The sequence below is a fragment of the Nannobrachium achirus genome (assembly GCF_963921795.1).
Source record: "Nannobrachium achirus genome assembly, chromosome: 12".
Classification (NCBI taxonomy): Eukaryota; Metazoa; Chordata; class Actinopteri; order Myctophiformes; family Myctophidae; genus Nannobrachium; species Nannobrachium achirus.
This window is the reverse complement of record NC_137832.1, coordinates 31,686,690-31,714,444: the sequence shown is the minus strand read 5'-3', so window position 1 is coordinate 31,714,444 and position 27,755 is coordinate 31,686,690. Positions and strand designations below refer to the sequence as shown.

General features: G+C 45.0%; 1 protein-coding gene across 1 annotated transcript; it reads right to left on the bottom strand.

Moving 5' to 3' along the window:
* Positions 1-181: 181 nt before the first annotated feature.
* znf608 (zinc finger protein 608) lies at positions 182-26,157 on the bottom strand (the record flags this gene model as incomplete). The annotated part of the gene is made up of 10 exons (XM_080738392.1): positions 182-323; positions 2,077-2,133; positions 3,925-4,072; positions 5,748-5,908; positions 7,937-8,239; positions 8,734-8,929; positions 10,785-13,347; positions 16,075-16,162; positions 25,495-25,599; positions 26,007-26,157. 10 exons carry the CDS (start codon positions 26,155-26,157, stop codon positions 304-306), a joined length of 3,792 nt encoding a protein of 1,263 aa, XP_080594518.1. The 3' UTR covers positions 182-303.
* Positions 26,158-27,755: the final 1,598 nt, after the last annotated feature.

The window sequence follows — 27,755 nt, the reverse complement described above, 5'->3', positions numbered from 1 at the left end:
CAAATATACTGTTAAAATTCAAAAAGCTTCAAAACTATGGGCTTTCGTGGGTTTGTACGGTTAGTTTGTCCTCCAAAGTTATCCCAGTCCCACTCTCTGACTGCATGTCCGTTGGCCTGTTCATTCTTCAGGGTGTGTTATAAAACAGTTGGCTGTTAGTATAAGAAATGAAAGAAGTTGTTTTGTTTGTTTGTTGGTATGTATTTTTTCGTTCTCTGCCTCTCAGGGAGGCGAAGCTTATTCACCATGGAATTGATGTCTGATAGTTCTGCTGCTCCACGTGGGAGGCGGCGTCACATGGTCCTACTTCTTCCCCTCACCCTCTGTGGAGACAAAAAGAAAACAAAGCACACACACTTATACGCCTGCTGTTCCCTGCTGAACGATTACTCCATCACCACAGAACACACAGTGTACTTGTTCCGGGGATCAAACCTGTGACCTTCCAGTTGTGTTCTAGTTCAGTGGTTCTCAACCTTTTCAGGCCGCGACCCCCAAAATAATCATATTTTAACCCCACCCTGATGAGCACTGAGAGTTGAGGCTTTACATTTTGTATAATCTCTCAAGACAGAGTCTGATAGCTACGGAAGAGGAACAAACAGAGTGGGCGTTACCTTTTCTTTGACGATGGCTAGCCATTTTGTATAACACGGTTCTATTGTGAAAATAGCCGATCTACATGCTCACAACACCTCGCAACTATTTTCACAATTTCTGCTAATAATATTTGACGATTTGCCCAAAGTTTAAAATGTCATTTTAGAGGTATTAAAAAGTCCATAAGTTGTCACTTTAAAGAAATGTGCAAATCCCTCTTTACACTTAAACTTTATGTTGGTTTGTTTACTGTTGAGTGAGAGAACAATGTTGCACATTAAGTTAATCATCCGGGGACCCCCAAAAATAATTTGGGGACCCCCCTGGGTCACAGGTTGAGAACCACTGTTTTAGTTGTCCACTGTTCTTGTATGCCGTGTTTTATGTTGTTCCCTTATGGACTCCTGCATGACAACCTAATTTTCCCCCGGAGATCAATAAAGTACCTACTGTACTGTACCTCCCTCAATTGAGAGGAGGCTGAGTACCTAGTTCCATAGTGGAGTGTTCCATATTTGACACTCAAATATATCAACACGCAAGCACCAACGCACACAAGCACCAACGCACACGCACAAGCACACACTAACACTAACACACACGCACGCACGCACGCACGCACACACGCACACACACACACACACACACACACACACACACACACACACATGCTCAATTTGCTAGTCCGCTGTTGTATGAAAACAAACATCACAGAATTAAGCGCTGACCTAATATAATGGGAGTAAATTCTGATCCACTGCTGTGTCAGTATGTTAATGGAACACTTAGATGTTAATATTTTACTTTGTAGGCAATTAGCTGACACTTATCCATATGAAATTCACAAGTGAGAGCAATTAACAACCCAGCCTGCCGTTGTTATTAGTGTCGTTGTTACTAGATACCGTAAATACATCTTATCCTAGTACATTATACGAAGGGATAAATAACAAGATAGCATGGCAAAACATCATGGGCCCCTAAGGTACTTAACATCCCTTTCTATTAAAGTAAATGTATGAAGGACTATGTAGCGTGGTATAGAGCTAAATCCCTAAAATCTTTCCAATAACTACTATGGGTACATTTTTATACTTTTGTAATTAAAGTAACACTCAGAATGTTACTGTGCACTAGTCCACTGTCAGGTCTTTTAAAATCTTGTCGTGTAAGGGAGGCATTAGTGAGAGGTAGTCTCACGTAGCCAGACAACTATTCCACAATCTCCGAATGCTATAGAGTCTGGAACTATACACCCGGCTCCTGAACGGCGAGTAATGGAGGCTGGCATTTCTGTTCATGAAAATATATTTTAAAATGTTTTCTGCTAAGCAGCAAGCTAATATGCTTAGAAGATTTTTATTTATATTAGGATATGTGTGCGATGTTAAAAACGAAACGTAAGAGGGGAGGAGGCTTCACTTCAGGCACTTCACTTTTCTTATATATTAAGAAAATATAAGGAGTGCAGCCTACCAGTAGAGGAAGAGTGTCCTGCTACCTGCTGACTGACCAGTGATCTGGAGCTGAGCCCTTCAACACAAAACAAACAGCACAGTCACACAACCAGAAACAACATACGAAATAAATAAATAACAATATTTGCGCACGCACACGCACACGCACACACACACACACACACACACACACACACGCACACGCACACACACACACACACACACACACACACACACACACACAGATCGATCTTCAAAGCCGTCACAGTAGATCACAAACTTTCGGAGGTTAGTGAAAGTTACAGTTCTTACTGTATGGTGAGTGTGATATGAAATGTGAGCTTACCATAATCACAGTAATCCTTAATCATATTCCGTCATATTATTCAAGGGCTTATAGAGAGAAATGAGACAGACTCCAATAGCACTGCAGAGGGCAGGTGTGTGTGTGTGTGTGTCTGTGTCTAGTTGACACGTTAATGTTATATGCATCAAGGCAATTACGCTTCTGCACTGTCAAATAGGCCAATATCAAATATAAGATAGCATCAAAAGCGTTATTAACATTTTTATGTGTTTTATAAATAATGTACTTTTAAACTGAAGAGGATGGCCAATGTTGACGCTATATCGTGTACTGTATGGTGAAAATTAGAGTATCGTGACATCCCTCACAGTCAAAATTATCCCTAACATTTGATGACAGATAATCTATCACCACATCTCTCAAAAGTATCCTTTTGATAGATATGTACAAATATATGGTCATGTGTATGCTTATTTGTCAAATTTCAATAAAAACTAAATCAATCAATCAATTGAACAAAATACCTGATGTGAATATTACTTGATGAGGAAGTCAATATTGTGCATTGAAGATAAGATTTATTTCATGTCCCTTGAGATTTAATTTGTTTAACCTAAATTAATTTAATTTAGTTTAACCTAAATTCTTATTTAGACTACTATCCTTTGTGTGGATATATGCAAACAGATTGAGCCTGTTGTCAAAAATTAAAAAAGGAAATATGATGTCTTACTCGTGGTATTTTTTTGGAACATATTGTAGTTGCGACCGTTAGGTCGCAGTTACTATGAAAAGCTCCACCGGCTGTCAGTCAGTCTGTCTGTCCGTCACTTCACACTTTTGCCCTACTTTTATCTCCGGAACCGTTGCCCCTATCCATGCCAAACTTTGCACACACACTCCTTGACTGGCAACTCACAACCTGCAGCCCCTCTTCTAGAGCCACAATGAGGCAGATTATTGCAAAACACATTTTTGAACACTGCTCCTACAGATGTTGGCCTAAAATCACGCAAAACGGTACACAGTATCTCTACGGTCATGTCATCAACATGGATCTGTCCCATTTCCCATATTCAATCCTGATTGGCTATGATTGCCTTCTAAAGCTTGTGTATGCGACCTGACGGTCGCTTATCTCCCGAATAGGGAGTCTTACTGGTGTTAGATCTCGGGTCTTTCAGTCCGAGTGTATCACAAAAAGCAACTGGGTTAAGCACCGTTGGTCCGACCAGTTTAACATTCATCAGGTTAGCATTTTACCAGGTTAGCATCCATCAGCGCTAGTTTTACTGAGGTTAGGATTAGGGTTAAGGTTAGGTGTATCTCCTTCCCCCTGACTTTCGTCACCTCCGGGCAGCCAATCACAAGCTTCCGCTGCCTTAACCAGTTGCTTTTTTGATACACTCGGACTGAAAAACCTACTCTCCTGGTAGATCTCGGCTTACACAGAACAAGAATAGAAAGTGCACACAGGCTTGAAAAGATTGTTTACCACTGGCCTAAATGAACTGTGTCTTATCTTTCTGCCAGTTTGAGGGCTTGCTGTATGAGTGTTACCTTGGTAGATGTCGTATTGGCCAGACATCAGGTTGTAGCTCATGCCCAGGTGTGTGTGGTGGTGGGTGTGAAGGTGTCGGGCAAACGCAACGTGGTTCCTCTCTCTTTCCGCCTCTCTCTCCCCCTCTGGGGACCCTTTCTCACCCGGCTGAGAAAAAAAAAAAGAGCGGAGCGTATTCTTACGTTTCTTCAAAGCTATGCTTTCACTTGCATCATTTTCAATTCTCCTCTACACCTCACTTTCTCCTTAAAGAGGTGGTGCCATAGTTTTGTACTTTTTCTGTTTTGTATGTGTCTATGGAGTTGACATTGCTGTAATAGACCACGTGGTGGGGTTATAATGTGCAAATCTGCCTTCCCTGTGTATTTTTGGTTTCTTCCTGAAAGCTGAAAGACTCTGAGTCAAAAGGCCTGATCAAAAAACACTGATTTAATGTCATCATAAAATCATACCCTCCCCTTTTACCATACACCCAACACTAAGCTAACTTCAGCTGGGTCACCATCCACCTAGAAACCAGGCATACTTAATGGGTGTGGCCACATAAAACATAATTTTAACACTTTCTTTACACTTTTTTGGAAAAAATCTTCCTCCTAGTATAATCATAATACCTGATCATCATGTTTTAGGGAGGGAAAAAAATCATGGCACCCCATCTTTAACCGAATCAGAATGAGAAGCAACTTAATCACATTACTTTCGTTATGAAGAGCCTAGACAAGTGAAATTACAAAGTATTTCAAAACATACTTGGTAAATGCGGTACTGTGTACATGGAGGACACAAACTCTCATTCTGTATATTGCAAGGGCACCATGACGACACGCAAGCACACTACAAATGTCAAAATTGCAATAAACTAAGAATACAATGCATATTTTCTTCAATCAATCAATCAATCAATCAATCAATCAATCAAGTGGTTCTCAATAGGGATGGTCCGATCAGGTTTTTTGGAACCGATCACCGAGCACCGATCACAAAAGTTTGATCACCCGATACCGATCAATCACCGATCTGATCAAGTTGTTATTTATATATTATTTATATTTTCTAAATGTTAATGTTTTAACTTTAATTAATTAATTCACTCATGAATTCATTTATATATTTGCCTTATAGTTATTTACCAGCATTACTATGTATTTATTATCATAGCAGTAACTAATTATTCCTTCAGCGCTGTGGAAATCAATACCCCAAAATGGCCTCAAGTGGGCATACTGAACGGCTGGTTGATCGGATGCACCGATCGGATCGGATCGGTGAATTTACCTTTTGATCTAAACCACCGATTTTCGCCGATCACGCTTTGATCGGCCCGATCCGATCCATTGCCGATTGATCGGTAACATCTCTAGTTCTCAAACTTGGGGTCGGGAGTCGGGACTCCAAGTGGGGTCCCCAAATTATTTTGTGGGGTCCCCAGATGATTAGCTTAATGGAAAAAAAAAAAAGTCTCACTCAACGGTAAACAAACCAAGACAAGTGTATACAGGGTATCTGCCCATTTATAAAGTTTAAATTTAAGGATTTTCAAGACCGTTTTAATACCAAACTGGCAAATATTAAATAAACAAGAGGCGAACATTGTGAAAATAGCAAGATCTGATATTTTCACAATGTTTATCTGTGGAACCGAGTCAAATTAAATGTAATACCTACAATTCCCAGTGCTTGTCAGGGTGGGCTGGGGTCCCCCGTTCATATATGTTTATTTTGGGGGTAAAATGGTTTGAGAACCCCTGCATCAATCAATCAATCAATCAATCAATCAATCAATCAATCAACCAATCACTTAATCAGTGTGAATACTCACAGCAGGGGACTTGCCATGGTACTGGTGGGTTTGCTGCTGGAGGAGCTCCATGGCGGTGGAGTCACTGCTCTGTTTACTGGCCACTGCTCCACCTCTGGTGGGCTGGCTGCCCTCACAGTCCTCCCTCCCTGCTGTTTTACCATACAAGGGGTAGTGGAAGCCTGATTTACACGCGCACACATACACACACGGATACACGGACACACGGACACACAGACACACGGACACAGGTACCCGCAGACATGCAGGGTGAGTTGATACACTACACACAACTACCTTTTATATATATTTCCTAGGGCTGTCACGATATGCCTAATCCACGATTCGATTCAACTTTCGATTCTAAGGTCACGATTCGATCAGATTACATTTTTGATACAATTTTTCAATATAGGATATCCTATTTTTTAAACCTCCTTTTTTCAGCACTGAGGAATAAATGACTATTAATTTAGGCTATTGTCTTGATTTATAAAGAAAAAACACTTGTTTCTCAATAAGTCACTTTTATTTGAATAACAAATGAGAATGAGAATCACGAAAGATTTAACATATACAATATAAACTTTGGGTTTTATGCCCTAACAACTGACATTTTCATGCACGGAAGTGAATTGCGATTCGGCTTGTGATTACGATTCACTGAATCGAACATCAAGTTCGGTTCGATTCGCGATTTGAATCGGAATCGTGACAGCCCTAATATTTCCCCATAGGGATGCTCCATTAATCATCATATATCTGTGCGGTTAACATACCTACAGTACATGTGTATTTAAGATGTTACTATTTGTCTGGGAGAGAGCAGATACATTATAAACATGGTGTCCAACGATTAAATATTTTAATCGCGATTAATCGCATGATTTATGTAGTTAATCGCGCGATTAATCGCAAATAAGTCATCAGCTTTTATCAGGTCACAATGTAATTTAGATGGATAACTTTCAAGTCTTTTGTGGCCCTATTAACTTGGGAGTGTAAATATTTGCTGGATTTATGCAAAAGTATATGTTAATCTTTTATTCTAAATCAATTAAAAACCTGAATAAATCATAATGGTATTGCATTAAACAGATTTCAGCTGATGGGTATAAGGATCTGCTAAATGATTACTGTTGTGTCCACCTTTATGCTTTAATTATACTTTGTATTTTTTGTTACATCAACAGTGATGGACCTTGTTGCCAATATAGCCGATATTGTAGTAATGTTTGTAAATATGCGATTAATTGCGATTAAAATAATTAATCGCGATTAACATAATGGTGAGTTAATTGCGATTAATTTAGTTAACTCGGACAGCACTCATTTGTATATATTGAAAGTGAAATGTACTGAACATATCTTATGAGTGTCTCTGACATTATGTACGTAAATGACAATGCATTTTGTTGTTTGTTGTTTTGTTTGTTCGTAAAAAATATGTATTTCTAAAAATAAAATGATATATTTCAAAGGATTTTCCATCTTTTTAAATATACATTCAAGTTTTTGTGGGAAAATGAAATGGGATTTTTACTCTGTGACCCACAATTGGGTCCCGACCCACTGTTGGGAAACAGTGCCATAGATAACTTTCACTGATGTCATAAACTAGCCACATGACATCCTTGATCCACATGGAAACCATGCTGTAGTGTTTTGTATCCATATGGAATTAGGGATGGGACGATATGAAAATTTCATGTCCCGATTATAGTGTTCAAAGCAATTGCAATTTACGATATTATCGCGATAATCAAAATATGCCCAACATCCATTATCCTGGGGCGGAACATTTGCCATCTACATGCTGACAACGCGATTGGTCGAGAGTGAAAATAAGACTATCAAGTAAGTTATTTCCAGGTCTGTTTTCACGATAAAAATGTAAATCTCCACGATACGGTTATTGTGAATATTTCTTATCACGATGAACGATAATAGCGACTATCGTCCCATCCCCATATGGAATAGGAATACTTCTGTCCGTGTATACATACACTATAACAGTGGTCCTCAAAGTGGGCTCCAGGGACTCTCTGGGTTCCTTTTGGGAGGTCTAAACTGACCCTTACAAGTATGTAACTCTGACAGTATACTATTACTAATGAAACCAAATGGACCCATAAGGGTCCATTTGGTTTCATTTGTAAGCTGTCAGAGTAAAGTTTGAGAACTACTGCACTATAAGTTGTCAGTCTTACCAGGGTAGTTGTGCACCAGGGTTGGGGAGGACACCCCCCTGTAGGAGCCTCCTCCGCTGCTCTCACACATGGCCAGGTAGGGCGGGTAGGAGGAGTGCTGGTACTGGATGTACGGCTGCTGGGGGGTCATGGGAGGAGACACCGCGGCTCGGGCGCTCTGCGACTCGTCGGAGAGCACTCCCATTGGCTCCTGGTCCTGCCCGTCAAGCTCCTCCAGCCCGTCAGGGTCCTCCTCTGCGTCGATGACGGTGGGCGGGAGATCCTGGGATCCGACGTGGAGGACCCTGGCCTTCTTAGGATCACCTACGCCCAGTGGTGTAAAGTGCATTTACTTAAGTACACTTTTGAGTTATTTGTACTTTACTTGAGTAATTCCAATTTCCAATACTTGCACTTCTACTCCAGATCCAAATATTGTACTTTTTACTCCACAACATTTATTTGAAAACTTTAGTTACTGGTTGCTTTGCAGATATAAATGATTATATTATATAACATACATTAATCCACTTTAGCCCTATTTTATACCTAGGGTATTTGAAAATAGACGATCAAGCTCGTAGAGCTTGTAGATCTGATATTTTCAAACATCATTTGTATTTTCACTTTTGGTACTTTGACTACATTTTTAAACCAACACTTTTATACTTGTACTCAAGTAAAGTTGTATTCCAGACTTTTACTTGTAACGGAGCATTTCTACATTGCAGTATTGACACTTTTGCTTAAGTATAAAATGTGAGTACTTTTTCCACCACTGCCTACGCCTCCTCCTCCTCTTTCTCCAGCCCCCACACCTCCTCCTCCTCCTCCTCCTCCTGCCATGGTCTTGGCCCCAGCAGCCAGCGGCTCCATGGTAGCAGCGCACCATTCTTTTGCCATTCTGTCTCCTTCGACCTCGTCCTCGTCCTCCTGGCCGTGCTGACTCTGAAGATGCTCCATGTATTTGCTGTGAGCGAGGCGGTGATGGCCCCAGGAAGGGCCGTCTGAAGGCTATAGATCGATGGGGACAAGTGTTGGTGCAAGAGGCAGTGTTTCCCCTATTATTCTCTGCTAACAGTGGTGGGTGGTGGTGGTGGGGGGTGGATTCAGTGTCCGTCCATAGTTTTGTCCCGGTTTGTTTCTGGTCCTATAGTGACTGTGTTATAGCAGTGGTTCTCAACCTTTTCAGGCCTGCGACCCACAAAATAATCATATCTTAGTGCTCCTGACGAGCACTAAGAGTTGAGGCATTACATTTTGTATAACATGGTTCTGTTGTGAAAATAGCCGATCTACATGCTCACAACGCCTCGCGTCGCGAGGCGTTGTGAGCATGTAGATCGGCTATTCTCACAATTTCTGTCTCTAATATTTGACAATTTGTTTAATTTGACATTTTAGAGGTATTAAAAAGTCCTTAAATTGTTACTTTAGAAATGTGCAGATAGGCCTATAGCCTAGGCCTACTTAAACTTTATGTTGGTTTGTTTGCTGTTGAGTGAGAAAACAACATTGCACATTAAGTTTAAAATTGCATTTAAATAAACACGAGCCCAACTCCATTTTCTGGTTTCAGGGGGGAAATGTAAAGTGCAGCTTTCATGTTCACGCCACGGTTAGTTTTACCAACGGGGGGAGGAGAGTGTTCTAGCTGTCATCAGCCCACCGCTGCTGTCTGAATATAGAGGAAACACTGAGTGGTTGTGAGAGAGAGCCGCAGACAGCTGTCAGAGACATGGACGTGATGTTGATGAGGGATGAGGACATTTCAACAGCCAGCCATTTTTAATTGGGATAAGAACAGGGGTCTTCAACTTTTTCAGGCCAAGGACCCCTTAGCTGAGAGAGAGATGAAGCAGGGACCCCCTCTACATATTGTTTAAATGTGTCATGGAGATTTTCATCGATTTTGTGGATACCGGTAGATTCATAGACTTGTTTGACAGCACTGTCATCAGTCTATGTTGGATTCATGTTAATGTGTATTTTCAGACATTTAACCACTTAAATTGTCGATATTTTGTAAACCTGACCTCTCACTATGTACTTGGTCTGCTCTTTTTTTTACCTCTACACCAAACCTATTTGCCGAAAATAATAGGAATCACCTCAAATCCCTATTCCTCGGAATAGGGATGCGAGGGTTCAAGTTGTTAATTTAAAATAATTATCCTATCACAGGATTTGGCGGCCCCCCTGTTGTAACTCTAAGGACCCCCTAGGGGTCCCGGACCCCTGTTGAAGACCCTTTGGATAAGAGACGTAGTCCCCCTCCCCATACACCTTTGTTTGCACAAATGAAGACAGTTTTCATAGCCGTATCGCTTAAGCAAAACCAAGGGAAACAGCAGCACGCCCCTCCCTCCCAACTTGTATCTTGTTAAATTTGTATTAAAAAAGTAGACATTTTTTTTTGTTGTCCACCGTGTTTAGTTAGAAGTTAACCCTGTGTGAAAGATCTGTACACAATTTATGGAACAAACAAAACAAAACAAAAAAACGGTCTTGTATCAAAACCAACACTTGTGTATTAGAAAAGATTATTTTGATAATGTATGTGTTGAATGTTTACATTTACAGCTAAGGTTAGACATGAAACAACTAAACCCCCTGTCCCGTTCTCATTGAATCGTTTTAAAACCATTTGCATCCATCAAATCAAAACCAAATGACTTTGTCTTCAATCAAATGATTGAAACAGAACAGCAAAGCACATCTAAAGCACCACATGAACCACATTGTCATTAGGATTAGCACCAAATGGCTTTGCTGTACACAACATGTCATCATCTTGAAATATTTTCCACAAGTCAGTTTAACACACCAATACGGCGACAGCAGGCTAGAGACAGAGGGAGAAACTTACATTGGAAAAGGAAACATTTGAGTCCAGATCTGTCTGACTGTTTGGGTTGTGGACTGAAGAAGAAGAGGAGGAAGAAGAAGAAGAGGAGGAAGAGGAGCATGACTTGGCATCATCACAGTCTTTCACCAAGCCCTGGTGTTGGTCCACCAAGATGCCACTGTGTGCTGTCTTGGCCCCATGCTGCTGGGAGCTCAGGTTCTGTCCCCTGTCTCCTCTCTCGCCCATCTCCACATAGGACAGGACAGGTTTGGGACCGCACCCTTTCATACCGTCCCCTCCTTTGCCCAACATAGATCCACTGGCCAACCCCCCTACCATATGCTTAACTTCTTCTGAATCTCTACTGCACGGTCCTTGGCCCCTCTCTCCTCTTTGCTTGGCCCCTGGGGGCTGGTCGCAGCACTTTGAGCCCAGCAGCAGTTTCTGGTCCATGTACAGTCCTCTGGAGTATTGGCCATAATAGAGGGATTGGGCAAGTGCCGTCTGGGTCTGACTCATCGCCAGCTGTAACTGGGACTGAGGAGGTCCGTCTGCTTTCTTTGAGTCAGAGAACTCGTGGCTGGACGTTTTGTCTTCCTCTTTTACCTCCTCCTTCCTGTCTTTGCCCTTGCCGTCATGGGAGGAGCTCTTGTGAAAGGCGGGAGCGTTGCTGCTCTGCCTGTCAGTCTGTAAGTAGCCCTGTATGTAATAGGGCTCATAGCCATGGTAGTACGGAGACTGGGGGTCTTTTGACGATGGCACAGACACAGAGGGAGGAGTCTTGCCAGCGCTGTGGTGGTTACTGTTTGATGAAGTCACTTCCGAGGCAGCAGCAGCAGCAATAGAGCCACACTTGGACCTGGAGACATCCGAGCGGCATTCTGAAGATCCACCATCGTCACCGGCATCCGAGATGTCAGAGTAGGCAGGGCTGTTGTTCTTACTGCCGCCATCCGCTGTTGTCAGGCAACCACCAGCAGCATCGAGCCGTGAGGACCCGCCGATAGACGGACTGGGTGCATTATCTGTGAAGGTGTACACCTTGTCAGCCTCTGCACGGATGCTAGCCATTCTGCTCTCCTGGCTCTCCGTCAGTCCATTCATAACTTCCTGTTTGCTGAGGTGCTCTTTCAGGAGACTTCCAGAAGCCTCCTTGGCGCCCATTTTAGATCCACCATTGTCCTCCATTTTGATTCCACTGCTTTCTCCATTGGGGGTCCTGATGGGTGTGTCTTTGCTGTGTTTGTCCTTCAGCCGCCTCTTCTCTTTCTTCCTGGTCTCTTTGCTGCAGGTGACCATTGTGGCTTTGACCAAGCTTGGCTCCACCACAATGCTCAACTTTGGCTTGATTGGCTTCAAGGGCATGTTTTTACTAGTGAGACCCACAGCAGCCATGGGTGAAGGCTGCTGCTGCTGTGGGGTGGTATCGGCTGTACTTGTGGGGTAAGTGGTGTTAGGGATAGCGATCAGCTTAGGGGGAGCAGGTGCTGGAGCGATAGGGCGGTTGGTCCGCGACTTGGACAACTTCTCTACCTTGCCGTTGGCCTTCTTACCCTTGCTGTCGCAACCTCCCTTCTTGTCAATCAAACCTTCTGCCTCCAGCTTGGGCATTTCTACCGTGGAGTTACGGTCTGCGACCATGCAGTTCTCCAGAACCACAGTCATGTTGGAGATGATGGGCAGGTTACTCAGGTCATCCATCAGACCGTCTTTCAGCAGGGAAGTCCTCCTAGTCTTGGAGTTTGCCGTTGGACCGTGGTCAGTGCTGAGGAGCAGGCGCCTGTTTTTAGAAGACCCCACTGGGGTCACCTTGTATAACGGAGCGGGCTTCTTGGAGGGAGTGCTACTGTTAGTGTTAGTGCTGCTGTTTGTCTCAGGGAGGTTGTAAGTCACGTGGCCGACCGTCTCCTCACAGTCGGACAGCCGCTCCTCGCTCTCTCCGTCCTTGAGCGCCTCCTGAAGCTCGGGCTTCCTCTGCTCTTCCGCCTCCAGGTGCGCGTGCGTCTGGTGGTAGCGCAGTCCATTGATGTGCTTGTAGCGCTTGGTGCAGTTGGGGTGGGGGCAGTCAATGAGGATGGGGGGAGGAGGCGGCGAAGAGGCACACCCTCCCCCCGGGTCCATGAACGAGGGGTCGGACTTGCCCTGCGGCGTGCTGGGAGCGCTGCGGGACTTGGCGCGGATCCTCTTCCCGTTCCCGTTTTTTACGTCGTCCGAGGAAGAGGAGACCAGGCTGAGGTCCAGTTCGGCCGGAGGTTTGTTCTTACGCTTTCCAGAGGAGGAGGAGGAGGAGATAGAGGAGGTGCCGTTGTTGGTCGTTTTCATCTCCTCCACCGCGAAGAAATTGGCGGGCGTTCGGCCGTTGCTGTTGATGAGGTTCAGGCTGCCTCTCCGCCCCTTGTTGTGGATCTGTGTGGATGTGGTCCCAGCCACACCTCCGCCACGGCTCCTGTGCTGTGATAGGCCCCTGACCTTGGGGGTTGGGGCGGTCTCGACACAGGGTCGCTCAGCGATGGCCAATCGCATCCGTTTCCCCCGGCCACGGCCCCCTGGTGTCTCTGGGTCACTGGAGGGGGACTCACAAAACCTGGTGAGGAGAATTACAATTACAAAAACAATATTTATTCTCAACCTGAAGCTACTCGACAGAGGAAAGAGCAGCCATGTGAGGTGATGATATGACATGACTTGAGGTGACATGATTGTGACCGTAGGTCACAGTTTACTAACAGAACGGTCACAGTTTGTCCGTATCCGTCCGGACGGGTAAAGCCTGACATCACTGTGATGTCATGGGAACAAATCCCTTTTATTGCCATATATGGAGATCCCTGTGATGCCAGGGGAACCAAATCACCTTTATGCCCATATATGGAGATCCCTGATGTTATCAATATTAAGCCCATATCTGTGAATGCCAATATATAATCACTGTGATGCCAGGGGAACCAAATTCCATTGGCCAGATGGCCAAGACATGGCGCGACCTCGCCCTTTTGGGCCCTTTTTGCCCTTAAGCGTCTTACTGGTATTATTAGTATCTTAATAACATGAATAGAATAGTAAATGTCTCTGGTTTCTAAGCAATTAAATGTCACATTGAGTGACATCAGACTACACATGACAAATACTGTAGGCAAGATCTGCTGATTGCAAACAGCTTTTTAACATGGTTGACATTCACTACAACTGACATATCCCACAATTACACTCCCCGTTAGCCTGTAGTTCCTCTGCTCTGATTATTCTGATCTTTTAAACTTGCTTGCTTGCTTCATGCTGGGGGTCCTTGTGTTTATATATAAGCGATTCTTATATTTTATGTTAACATCGTTTTGTCTAAATCCAAAAACAAACTGTAAGGAGCAGTCAATGAAAAGTGCGCCATTTTGCTTTTATCAATTGCTCAGTCTGGACAGAAGCCCACTACGACCGAATGAAGAAAAAGCTATTTTGTTCCTGGTTTCTGAGATTAAGCTGTAATTACCATGACAACAATAATTTGCATACAGGAGAATTAATTGAGTGGTTTCAGTGTGGAGAGCAGTGACTGTTACATTTTCCACTTGGCAATTATAAAAGCAACTACCCATTTGCAAGGGCGTCACAAGGGGTGAAAAGTGGGAATGAGTTACTAGGGCCCAAGGTGGAGGGGCCTTAATTATTTTATACTTTAGCTATTGAAAAATAGCAGATCTACAAGCTTGCAGCGCGGAGCTTGTAGATCTGCTATTTTTTTAAAGTCGTGAAAATGTGTGCAAATCTTTGAATATATATATATATTTTTTTTTTAAGCGAAGATTTGTAACTCAAATTTAGCTTCTGGGGGGTCCCTGGAACAACATGTTGGGAAACATAGGTTTTTCAAAAAACCTTAGAAGGATTGGAAATATTCAAAGAGTTGCACACATTTTCACGATTTAAAAAAATAGCAGATCTACAAGCTCACAGCTTGTAGACCTGCTATTTTTCAATAGTTAAAGCACAAAATAATGCGTAATAATGCATTCCCAGTCTAAATGGGTTAAACCCCCTCCCCCTGTGAAGAACATTCATGGGGGGCTCGCAGTGAATCCTTGTACCCAGGGCCCAGAATTTGGTGCGAGACCCCTGCCCATTTGTAATCCATTTGGGGAATGGAGATGGTTTTGTTCATATTCAACACAAACCGGCAGCCGAACGCAGACACAATATTACCATAAAATGTTAGTCACATGAATTCACTTAGACATGTGTATATCTTTAGTGTGCCTTTGTGCGTGAATCAAACAAATACTATGGTAGATAGTGACACTGCTTAAAAAGTAAGCACAAAATGTATTCTTTATATTGAAAACAAATAAGCATGTGTTGAAAATGTTCGTTTAATGTAATGTTTATTTAGCCAGTAATGAATTTAATTAATTATTTTCGTAATCAAATCTTCCCTTAATTTTCCCTTTTTCTTTCTATTCAGACAAACAAGACGAGCGTGCAGCCGCAGGGTGCACATCAGATAACAGTTATCATTGCTTGTTATTATTGACGTTATCCAGCAGCAAATAATAGAAAATGATAGATAACAACAAGTTGTTGCCAATCATGCCGTAAAGCCACGTTACATGACCCATGGAAGCTGTACTGTAGTGTTATTGTCTACCTTGATTTCTTTGGGGTGAATTCAACTGTGAAGAATGTTCTTGCAAATGTTATATCCTCCAAAAGTAACTATGTAGGTATGCAATACTTTATAATGAGCCATTGAGCCTCATAAACTGATTATGTTTGCGCCCAGAAGCGAAAATCCCCGGCAAAGTTCAAATCCTAAAAACAGGGTTTGGTTACAGCCATATCGCCCTGTCTCTCTGTCCGTCCGTGTGTCCGTCTGTCTGTGAACAGCTAATCTCTGGCACTGTTTGCCCAATCGACGTGAAACTGAGCACACACGCCTGTTTTGGCGCCACCAGAGGCCAATTTGAGCAAAAACTGAAATTACTCCTACGGATATCAATTCGGAACTCCCCAAATAAGCCACGGCCATTTCCACCGGACAAATTCTCCACCATGTTGCGAATTCTTTGCAAAACACAGTTTTTGCTACCAATCTTACGGATTATGTCCAAACCTCACACAAATCGGTAGACATTATTTCCAGTGTTTGGGAATCAGTGACGTAGACACATCCAATGTTAAATCATTTTCAAAGCCCAGTCCCCCTTTGTATAATTACAATAGCTGAGAGAGACACAATGAAAGCAAATGAAAGGATGTGATTCTAGGCCAGCAGAGACACATGCGGTGTCATTCATAAAATAAAGCAATAATACACTGTTACCTTGGAGGAGCCCAGTCATGTTTGGTACAGTCCAGCAAAGTTCCAACATAGGTCCTCTTTCTCCACGTCACATTCACCACCAGAACACCTGCCAGTCACACAGAACACAGAGCAGAGTCATTACACATAGGTAAAAAGTAAAAAACCTTACCTCTTAGGACAAGGGTCTTCAACAGGGGGTCCGGGACCCCTAGGGGGTCCTCAGAGTTACTGCAGGGGGTCCTCCAAATCTTTGTGTGGTAGAAACGTTTTTGCCGTTTTTATACTCAACCCTATAGCATCCATATTGTGAAAACTTACAAGCTCACAATGCCTTGCGCAGCGAGGTGTTGTGGATATAAGTGTTAACCTTGAAGCTTCATTCCGTTAACAGGATAGAAGAAGCCTCAGGTATACAGATTGAAAGGATGTCTATTGTCTAGTGATTTATACTGTCCGTGCACACAGTCAAATCAGCATTGTCCATTTATCCATTTGTTACTCTGACGGTACAAATGAAACCAATGTGGTTAGATTTTTGTATTATCTGGTGTGTAGCCTACCCTATTTCATACATTGTCATATTATCATGGTGTTGCATGGGGAAAATATCCAATCTACAAGCTGACCATGTGTGTTGCATCGTGACGCGTTTTGAGCTTATATAGATCTGTTTCTTGATCTGTTTTACTTTTTGAAAGATTTTGCCTGTAATACTCTTTACAGTGCACTTTGTGAACACACACACACACACACACACACACACACACACACACACACACACACACACACACACACACACACACACACACACACACACACACACACACACACACACACACACTCACTCACACAGCGAGGGAAGGATTCAGGAGACAGACAAGGCGAGAGAGACAGACTGACATTTGAAAACCATTAACCTTCTCTTTGTGATGTGCCAGTGGCAGTAGAGGGAATCACGTTTTAAGTTTAGAATGAGGTTTGACTGCAGCACAGTTCTATCTCGTCAGTTAGCTTGACAATCAATCACTGCACATCAAAAGGTGGTGTTAACATTTTGTCTCTTATCACCACTGATCTAGGATGCATGACATGTATACAGCTTTAAGGGGATTGTATTTGACATGGTTAATCATGGATATTTCATTCCACTGTCCTCTCCCAAATCATCATATTATTATGTGGTGAAATGGTGATAGAAAGATATATTATTATTAAACAGCATTCATATCCATGGCAAACAACCTAAGACCAGTCAACAACTGTACATGCACACAGGTAGGCATACAGACACACAGACAGACAGACTGACAGATAGGCCAGAAATATTACAAAAGCAACATTAGATATAATAGAGCTTAATTCTGTCTCCTCGTAGATGAGCTGTTCTCTGTGAAAAGGGACCATTGAAAAGCAAACAACAGCTGACAGGCTCCCGACACACATTCTAATGAAAGTATTATTAGCATGCATGGAGCACTTGTTCTGGTCTTGACAGAAAACAGACAAATTAAATTACCTTTAAAAAGACAGACAGACAAACAGACTTTTTAAAAAGCGGTGCTCACTTCACACTAGAAAATACTGTTTAGTTCCTGAAGAAACAGCACACTACGTAGTACCTATCATACATCATCATCATACTGTACTTAATAAGTACAGTATGATGATGATATATGATGATGATGTATTCTATCTATCTATCTATCTATATATATATAAATTCCAGAAGTCTGTCTGTCTGTGTTTATGCCCGTAGCCAATCAGAGAGGGACAAAGGGTGGTGTCTCCATGATTGGTCAAGCTTCATGTGACATCATATACTGCACCAATACTATAAAACAATGTGCAGAAATGGAACCAAATGGACCACGGGTTGGGCTACATTTGTACATTGTCAGAGTTACCGACCTCGCAAAGGTCCCTATCGTACCTGTTCCTATATCTGACATACAGATAGGGACGTAGGCCTACATGTACACATGGACGACGTACACACAAAGTCACGGACTGGAGCGGCTAGCACCGCTCAAAAAGACAGAGCCATACAGAAAGAAAGGCTCTATGAGCTTCTTCTGAGCAGCGCAAATTGTCATTTAATTCAGGCTCATCAAGCCCTGAAGCTCTTCAATTAACATTCCACTTAATCAATATTCATACGGCGTCAGCCCCGTATCCCTCCGCCACCGGAGGACGGGGGCTCACATATCACGATGTCGTCTGAAGCAGGCACGTGCACACATAGACGTCAAAGGGGGCTTGAGCCCCTGCCCTTTTATCCGTCTGTAAAAAGTGCCCTCTCCAGACCATTAATGCAGTTTTTACTATGGTGAAAGAAAGGCAAATTGCCCTCTTTCCATGCCATACCTGAAGGCAGCATTCAAGAGAATTGCCTTGTCCAAACTCTCCCGAAATTGAATGCAGCATCTTATGTTGAAAGAATTGCCCTCTCTGTGTAGAAATCAAGCATTGAAAATAGCCTACCTCCAAGCTCACAACGGGTCGCAGCGCGACCCGTTGTGAGCTTGGCGGTCTGCTATTTTCAATGTCAAATTGGAGGTCAGCTATTTTCGAGATTTTCATCAAAAGGCCCTTTTAGAAATTTCAGCCCCTGCCTCTCTAACATTCTCTGCACGTCCCTGGTCCAAAGAATAGTCCCTGAGTGGCGAGGCCCGTCACTCACGATGAAAGGGACTTAAAACAAAGAAAAGAACACATTTGCTCTTTTTCTCATTTCTTGTATTGCTTTTATTTTTCTCTGAGCCCATAGCTTGCTGTCCCTTAGATTCTCTCATTCTTCATTCCTTTCACTCTCTCAGAGATCTCACTCCCCCAAGACATCATGCACACTTGCATCTTTCCTTCCAAAGACAGACAAAATACCCCTCCCTCCGCCCGTAATCTCATCCCCACTGCTCCATCTCTCTCTCTTCCTCTATATCTCTCCATCTCTCATTCTGTCTGCTCTTATCAGAACTAGAGTATGTATTGTACATACAGTATTTATTATGCACCGCATTTTCCATTTTTTGCTTCCCCTTTTTTTCCCTCCATCCATCCCCTCTTCCTTCTTTCATCTACATCTCTCTGATGTGTTCTATCTATTCAACACAGTAAGAATATATGTATTTTACAGTTAATTAACCCCTTAAATCTTTATATACTTCATTGACTGGAGTCCCCCGGGGTCTAGGCCCCCTAGTTTTTTGGCTCTATCTACAGTATGTTGTAAGTAGACTATCTAAAGGCTCACATTTTCTTTATTTTTCTTTTTTTGTAGATCTGCAATTTTCTTGCTGAATGTTCGGCCTAGGATAGGGACGCCAGGGTTCATGTGGTTACGTAACACTCAGTGTACAGCATTTATCTTCCTCTCTCTATCTTCTACCTATCCACTCCATTTTTCCTCCTCTCCTTCACTTTTCCTCTGCCCCTTGTCACTCACTCCTTCTCTCCCTCCCTCTTTATCTCGCTGTTGAAGAACAGAGTATGAAATGAGGTTTGCCGTCTCACTACTCTGTCTCTTCCCCTTCCTCCTTAACCTTTCTCCTTCTCTCTCCCCCTCCTTTCCAATCTCTCCCTCTCTCCTCTCAACTCACTGTTAAGTATAGGGCACCATACTCTACGTACGGTGAGTCGTGCAATACCAGTAAGACTCCCTAATCGGGAGATAAGCGACCGTAGGTCTCGCTAGAAGAGGGCCATGTGAGAAATGAGGGGTGGGGTCTCCGCGTTGCCTTGGCGGACGAATAGGTACTGGCCCCGGCTCTCCCGGACGCTCCTAGGCCGAGTTAGGGCATTTTATGTGAGCTGCAGTGGAGGGGGTCCTCCACTGGGGGCGCCACCACTTTTGCATCCGTTCTGGAGTACCAGGAGTGGGTGGTCCCCGGGAATTCCCCGTGAGCAGCCCCGTGGGGGTGGTCATTTGGTCATTTTTGCACATTTGGTATTTTTTTTACACCTGGGGGTCCCCCAGGGACCTGGGGGTCCCCCTGGAACTCCGGGGGTCCTTGGAGGTTGTAGTTTGGCAGGCAAGGAGTTTGTGTGGAAATTTTGGCATGGATCGGGCCAACGGTGGCCGAGCTATGAGTAGGGGGAAAGTGTGACGTGTATGTGGTAATGTTTTTACACTTGGGGGTCCCCCAGGGAGCTGGGGGTCCCTGGAGCTCCGGGGGTCCTTGGAGGTTGTAGTTTGGCAGGTAAGGAGTGTGTGTGCAAAATCTGGCATGGATCGGGGCAACGGTTGCGTAGATATGAGCAGGGCAAAAGTGTGACGTGTGACGTGTGTGACGGACGGACGGACGGACAGACGGACACCTGGTGGAGCTTTCTGTAGTAAGTGCGACCTACGGTCGCAATTATACATAGGGCTGTCGCGATTAGGATTTTCTGGATACGATTCATTGTCATACAAAATAATCGCGATTGGCGAATATATTGTCTATTTTTCCCATAGAGTTATAATAAGAATAGAGAGGACACCAGATATCCCCGCCCGTCCGCTTGCATTGAGTTGCTCACCCAGCGCATGAGGCGTTTTCACCCCTCCTTCCGTGTAGTAAAACTGTGACGTAGTGGGGCCACTGTGACGCATTTTTCGTCATAGTTTGTGTTCATGGACGCGCTGGGGCTCAAATTCATGAACGAGCCCTTCCGGTATGAACGCGCGTCAATACAAAGAAGCCTATGCACGTTCATGTGGTTAGTAGACCCAACTGCAGTACCTCAAAACGGCCACCATGTCCATTTGGTTTCAGGGCGCCCCCAGGGTTCTGGGGGCTTGATTTTTCCCCCTACGTTATATATATACCACCATGCTAGTATGAGCTTTAATAATCCACATACTGTACTCCTTAATGAAGAAAAAGAGCAATTTAATTGCTTTTTGAACATCAAGAAAGACAAAAATGTTAGGGAGGGACTAGTGGAAAAGAGAGCGACCCAGTTGCGCTCGGGCGTTGCACTCTGAAAATATCAGAACGCGTTGCGTTGACGGGCTAGACCAGCTGTGGTTGGACAGGAGTGGCCGCTGCTGTTTTATTTCCCAGTTCAGCGTTTTGTTGTTGGTGGTGGATCTGTAGATTTGTTGTGTTAGCAGCACGTCTGACTGGCACCTTTTTATGGCAAAGTGTACAGATCGCTTCATCCACGTTACTGGGCTCTCCTTTATCACTGGGATTAAAACCACACGTACCCCAGCGGTGCGGTGGTACGTGGCTTTGGAAACAAACTTTCATCCTCCATGACACAAACTAGTTATCCTATAAAATGGACAATTGATGGTAATCGCAAATATGAAAAATAATCGCGAATAGATGATTATTTAATAATCGCGACTGCCCTAATTAAGCACTGTCCATATTCCCTGTGTGTGTGTGTGTGTGTGTGTGTGTGTGTGTGTGTGTGTGTGTGTGTGTGTGTGTGTGTGTGTGCGTGCGTGCGTGCGTGCGTGCGTGCGTGCGTGCGTGCGTGCGTGCGTGCGTGCGTGCGTTTGTGTGTGTGCCAGGGTGAAGAGCAGCGCCCCATGTTAATTACCACTGGGCCTGGACTACAACTCAACACCTCACTCCAGATGCCCTGTGGTTGGCAGAGCACTGCAGGTCTGCTGCAGACAGACACCTTATTTATTAGTGACATATTACACCCAGGGGCACCGTATAAGGGGGGGGAGGGGACAGGGGTGTCGCACCAAATTCTGGGCCCTGGGTACTTTAACTATTGAAAAATAGCAGATATACAAGCTCAAAGCGCGGTGCCGCGCTGCGAGCTTGTAGATCTGCAATTTTTTTTAGAAAAACCTATGTTTCTATATCAGTGGTGCTCAAACCTTTTCGTATGTATTTGGCCACGGACCCCCATCTCAAAATATGAAGTTCCAGGGACCCCCCAGAAGTAAAATTTGAGTCACAAATGTTCGCTTAAGAATACATACCGGTATATTCAAAGATTTGCACACATTTTCATGACTTTTCAAAAATAGCAGATCTCTAGCTCGCAGTTTTTCAATAGCTAGTATAAAGTAAGTATAAAATAATTCCAGGCCCCTCCACCTTGGGCCCTAGAAACTCAGTCCCCCCCCGTGTGACGCCCCTGGGAACTCTGAATGATTCAGGAGGCCAGCTCCTAGACAGACCTGGAACACGGCAGAGATGCCATGCTAAAATACTTATCTATCTATCTAGGTCGTCCTCAGACGAGCCCTCCATCGTTGTTTCCAGTCATCTCGGTTCCCCATACATCTGGCCAGCTCATTGGTGTTCTGTGTCCCTACGTCTTCCTTGAGTACGTCCACGTATGTTTTTGTGGGACGTCCTCGCGACCGGTGCCCATGTGTTGGCTCCCACAGTACCAATTTGCTGGCTGGAAGCTCCTGGTGTCTTTGGCAGTCTACTTGGCATCGGTGAAGCTTGCCGACGGCAAGGGCTTGTTCCATTTCGTTGTGGAGTGTTTTAAAGGTGCGCCGTGTTGCATTCTGACTCTTGTCGCCTGTCGAATCAAGTGCAAGTGACATTCATCCGATAACCGGAAGGGACGGGCCGTCCCGGGCGTCTGCATGTTTTTAAGTAAGAGCTATCCCATAACCAAGAGGGACGTGGTGCAGGGACGTGCTGGGCCCCTGATTCAGCCCGGGAAAAAGAGTTTGCGCACAATAGAGAGAGAGATATCTCTATAGCGCTGCTGCTACTCAAAGATTTGCCATTTCAGATCATGACAAGTGACATACATGAGTTATATTTCGTTGTTGTCGGGTGGAAACATTGTATGTCCAAAACCGTTTGTTTTGTATTTATCATTTTAAAAATGATCTAAACTAGTGAAAACAGCCGATCTACAAGCACACAACACCTCGCGGTGCGAGGCGTTGTGTGCTTGTATATCTGCTGTTTTCACTACTTGTCCCGCTTTTCCCAATGGACAGCACGTCCCTGACGTGGTTGCTGCGATGCCATAACCATGCCATACTCTGCTCTGCTATACTCTGGCCTCAGCAGAAAAGTTAATTCAAAAACATCAAAGTACTAGACCTCCGCTGTTGCTAGGATTATGGCATAATTTAAAAACCTGGAATCTGATCTCCAACAAGAACTTCAGAGACTTTCATTCTCTACAAAAATACATATATATACCAGTAAGACTCCCTAATCGGGAGATAAGTGACCGTAGGTGGCTTATCTCCACAAATAGGGCAAAAATTTATTTTTCACAAATCTTCCTGATCCATGTTGATGACATGAGTGTAGGCTGTGTAGTGATATTCGTGATTTTAGGGCAAAAACTGTAGGAGCAGTGTCCAAAAATGTGTTTTAAAAATCGGCCTGAAGGTGGCGCTAGAATAGGGCCATGTGAGAAATGAGGGGTGGGGTCTCCGCGTTGCCTTGGCGGACGAATAGGTACCGGCCCCGGCTCTCCCGGACGCTCCTAGCCCGAGTTACGGCATTTTATGTGCGCTGCAGTGGCAGGGGGTCCTCCACTGGGGGCGCCACCACTTTTGCATCCGTTCTGGAGCACCAGGAGTCGGTGGTCCCCGGGAATTCCCCGTGAGCAGCCCCGTTGGGGTGGTCATTTGGTCATTTTTGCACATTTGGTCATTTTTTACATCTGGGGGTCCCCCAGGGACCGGGGGTCCTTGGAGGTTGTAGTTTGGCAGGCAAGGAGTGTGTGTGTAAAATCTGGCATGGATCGGGTCAACGGGTGCGGAGATATAAGCAGGGAAAAAGTGTGACGTGTGACGTGTGAGCACATTTGGTCATTTTTTACATCTGGGGGTCCCCCAGGGACCTGGGGGTCCCTGGGGCTCCGGGGGTCCTTGGAGGTTGTAGTTTGGCAGTCAAGGAGTCTGTGTGCAAAATTTGGCATGGATGGGAGCAACGGTTGTGGAGATATGAGCAGGGCAAAAGTGTGACGGACTCACTGACTCACTGACTCACTGACTCACAGACAGCCCGTGGAGGTTTTGGTAGTAAATGCGACCTACGGTCGCAATTATATTACCAGTAAGACTCCCTAATCGGGAGATAAGCGACCGTAGGTGGCTTTGCAAGAATCGGCCTGATGGTGGCGCTAGAAGAGGGCCATGTGAGAAATGAGGGGTGGGGTCTGCGCGGCGCCGAGGCGGACGAATAGGTACCGGCCCCGGCTCTCCCGGTCGCTCCTAGCCGGAGTTACGGCATTTTATGTGAGCTGCAGTGTAGGGGGTCCTCCACTGGGGGCACCACCACTTTTGCATCCGTTCTGGAGCACCAGGAGTCGGTGGTCCCCGGGAATTCCCCGTGAGCAGCCCCGTTGGGGTGGTCATTTGGTCATTTTTGCACATTTGGGGGTTTTTTTTACACCTGGGGGTCCCCCAGGGAGCTGGGGGTCCCTGTAGCTCCGGGGGTCCTTGGAGGTTGTAGTTTGGCAGGTAAGGAGTGTGTGTGCAAAATGTGGCATGGATGGGGGCAACGGTTGTGGAGATATGAGCAGGGGAAAAGTGTGACGTGTGATGTGTCACTCACGGAGGGACATTTTTGTACACCTGGGGGTCCCCCAGGGACCTGGGGGTCCCTGGAGCTCCGGGGGTCCTTGGAGGTTGTAGTTTGGCAGGTAAGGAGTGTGTGTGCAAAATGTGGCATGGATGGGGGCAACGGTTGTGGAGATATGAGCAGGACAAAAGTGTGACGGACTCACTCACTCACTGACAGACAGACAGACAGCCTGTGGAGGTTTTGGTAGTAAATGCGACCTACGGTCGCAATTACCAGTAAGACTCCCTAATCGGGAGATAAGCGACCGTAGGTCTCGCTAGAAGAGGGCCATGTGAGAAATGAGGGGTGGGGTCTCCGCGTTGCCTTGGCGGACGAATAGGTACCGGCCCCGGCTCTCCCGGACGCTCCTAGGCCGAGTTAGGGCATTTTATGTGAGCTGCAGTGTAGGGGGTCCTCCACTGGGGGCGCCACCACTTTTGCATCCGTTCTGGAGTAGCAGGAGTGGGTGGTCCCCGGGAATTCCCCGTGAGCAGCCCCGTGGGGGTGGTCATTTGGTCATTTTTGCACATTTGGTATTTTTTTTACATCTGGGGGTCCCCCAGGGACCTGGGGGTCCCTGGAACTCCGGGGGTCCTTGGAGGTTGTAGTTTGGCAGGTAAGGAGTGTGTGTGCAAAATCTGGCATGGATCGGGGCAACGGTTGCGGAGATATGAGCAGGGCAAAAGTGTGACGTCTGACGTGTGACGGACTGACTGACGGACGCACGGACACCTGGTGGAGCTTTCTGTAGTAAGTGCGACCTACGGTCGCAAATATATTATGTTCTGCCAGAGTGAGTCACTCTTTGTGTGCAGCTCTCTTCAGCTCCACTGTAAAGCGGCATTATGCATTGTACACAAATATCTTTGTATTGATGACTTGCTGCAGACAAATAAAAGTCACGAACACAGAATGCGAACTCATCGACTCTCCTCACCTTCATCAGTCTCGTGCCACACGATGCCCTCCAGGTTAACGCTGGTGCCCGGCTGGCATGGCCCCAGGCAGGCCCCGTCTCCCTCCAGACCCACCGAACCTCCGCCTAGGGATGGGACCATATGAAAGTTTCATGTCATGATTATTGTGACCAAAGAAATTGTGATTTTCGATATTACCGCGATAATCAAAATAGGCCTATCCCCAACATCCATAATACTGCTCACAACATGACGCACTGTGAGCTTGTAGATCTGATCAGCTATTTTTGGGCAAAGAGATTTGCTAGAGTGAAAAAAAGACTATACCAAGTATGTTATTTCCAGGTCCATTCTACCAATAATTATAGCCCTAGACTAGAGGTTTGGTACTGGATATGCTGCTCTGAAAAAAAAGGTGAATAGATGCATGACGGAGGATAAGTTCACGATACATGTAAATCTCCACGATACGATTATTGTGAGTGTTTTTTATCACGATAAACGATAATAACGATCATCGTCCCATCCCTACCTCCGCCTCCGCCCACTCCATCCTGTGTGTTGGTGCCAATGGAGCGCGTCCGGACCACCAGCTGCTTGGGGCTGGACAGGGGCAGGGCCGGAGGGGACACCCCTAGAGGCCCAGGGTGGCCAGGGGCCGGGGGAGCTGGCACCGTGAACATGGGCTCTACCTGCAAAACACATGGAAAGGAGAGAAACACAAGACATTAGTGGTGGGCAAAACCGCTCATTTAAATGAATAACGAATCGTTTTGTTCACATTCACGATAATGATCCGTTCAAATGATTCGTTCGCGTTCACCGTTCATAGCGCGATCGTCCTGTGAAAAACAGTGTCGTGGGAGTGTACAGAAGAATCCGTGTTTGACGGGTGAGAACGGGCGGGATATATACTATTATAAATTTGCGTGTGCGGGGAAGGGCGGTGCGCGACTAAACACGGGCGGGTGACATTTTATTGTGAAAATCAGACAACTGCCTAAACAACATCACTGGAGGAGAGAACCACCACGGCATGCATACAGCACTGTTTCCGCCTAAGCGTCAGCAGCAGCAGCTGCTGCTGGCAGGACGGTCAGACAACACACAACCACAGCACGTACTAGCACGTTAGCCCATGTTCTCATCATAGCAAGGGACAAGAGTGGTTTAAAAGGCTATCTAAATTAATTGGCAGCCGACCTGGCGTTTATTACATAAACGCCAGGTCGGCTCAGTGTTAGCTACGCAATATTAGGGGTGTGAAAGAATATTCTATATTCGAAGATTCGTTCGAATGTTAACAATAAAAGAATATTCGAACGTAAAAAATGGAGCTTCGAATTAATTTATATTTAATTAAAACAAATCTACCGCACTTCTCGCGAGATTCTGGGCGCATGGAACGTTAAAAGGTGGCTGGTCTCGCAAGGCAGAAGTCTCCATTCGCTGCTGCAAAAGTGGGTTGATCTACAAGTCCACAATACGTCGCTGATCCAATACGTTCATTACGTTGTGAGCTTGTACATTAAGGGTGCCTATTTAGCGACACCGTCATACAGCGAAGAATAAACCTCCAGCTGCTTCACTTTCCCTTCACACTGTCACTGGCCGTCACATGTCGGAGTGGAGAGATGCACTCGTCCGCCTCGCAGACAGTGCACAGTGCAGTGCACACACAGTGCTTTTAAACTGGCTCACGTTGATTCAGAATGATTAACGAGTCGAGCTGAAACGGGCGACTCATTTAGTAGTGACGGGAAGGCATACAACAACGAGACTTCTCCACCGAAAACACTATAAAAAAGCATGGATTTCTTCTCTCACCGAGTCAATCTCCCCGCACGCAGCCACGCGGTAACGGTAAAACTTCCTCCGTCACTCACACTGCTCTTGTAGACTACCCAATTTTGTTCAAACCAAAACATAATCCATTGGTGTGATTATAATTGCTCATTTCATGTCGTGGCTGTTCCAACTCAACTCAATCACAGCTGCTGTGAGTGAGGCACGCTTTGCAAGACGATCCGATTCTGCTCTAACGCAGGCACGTGCACACATACATCAAACGGGGCTTGAGCCCCTGCCCTTTTAACAGAGAATTGTCCACCAAAAGGCCCTTTTAGAAATGTCAGCCCCTGCCTCTCTTAACATTCTTTGCACGTCCCTGACCAACGCGGACCTGCACACAGTAAAAAAAAAAAGCGATAGAAGCGACTGTCTAGATTAGAATAAACAGCTTCGAAGTGCGAATGCTTCGAATTATTCGATATTTTCGAAT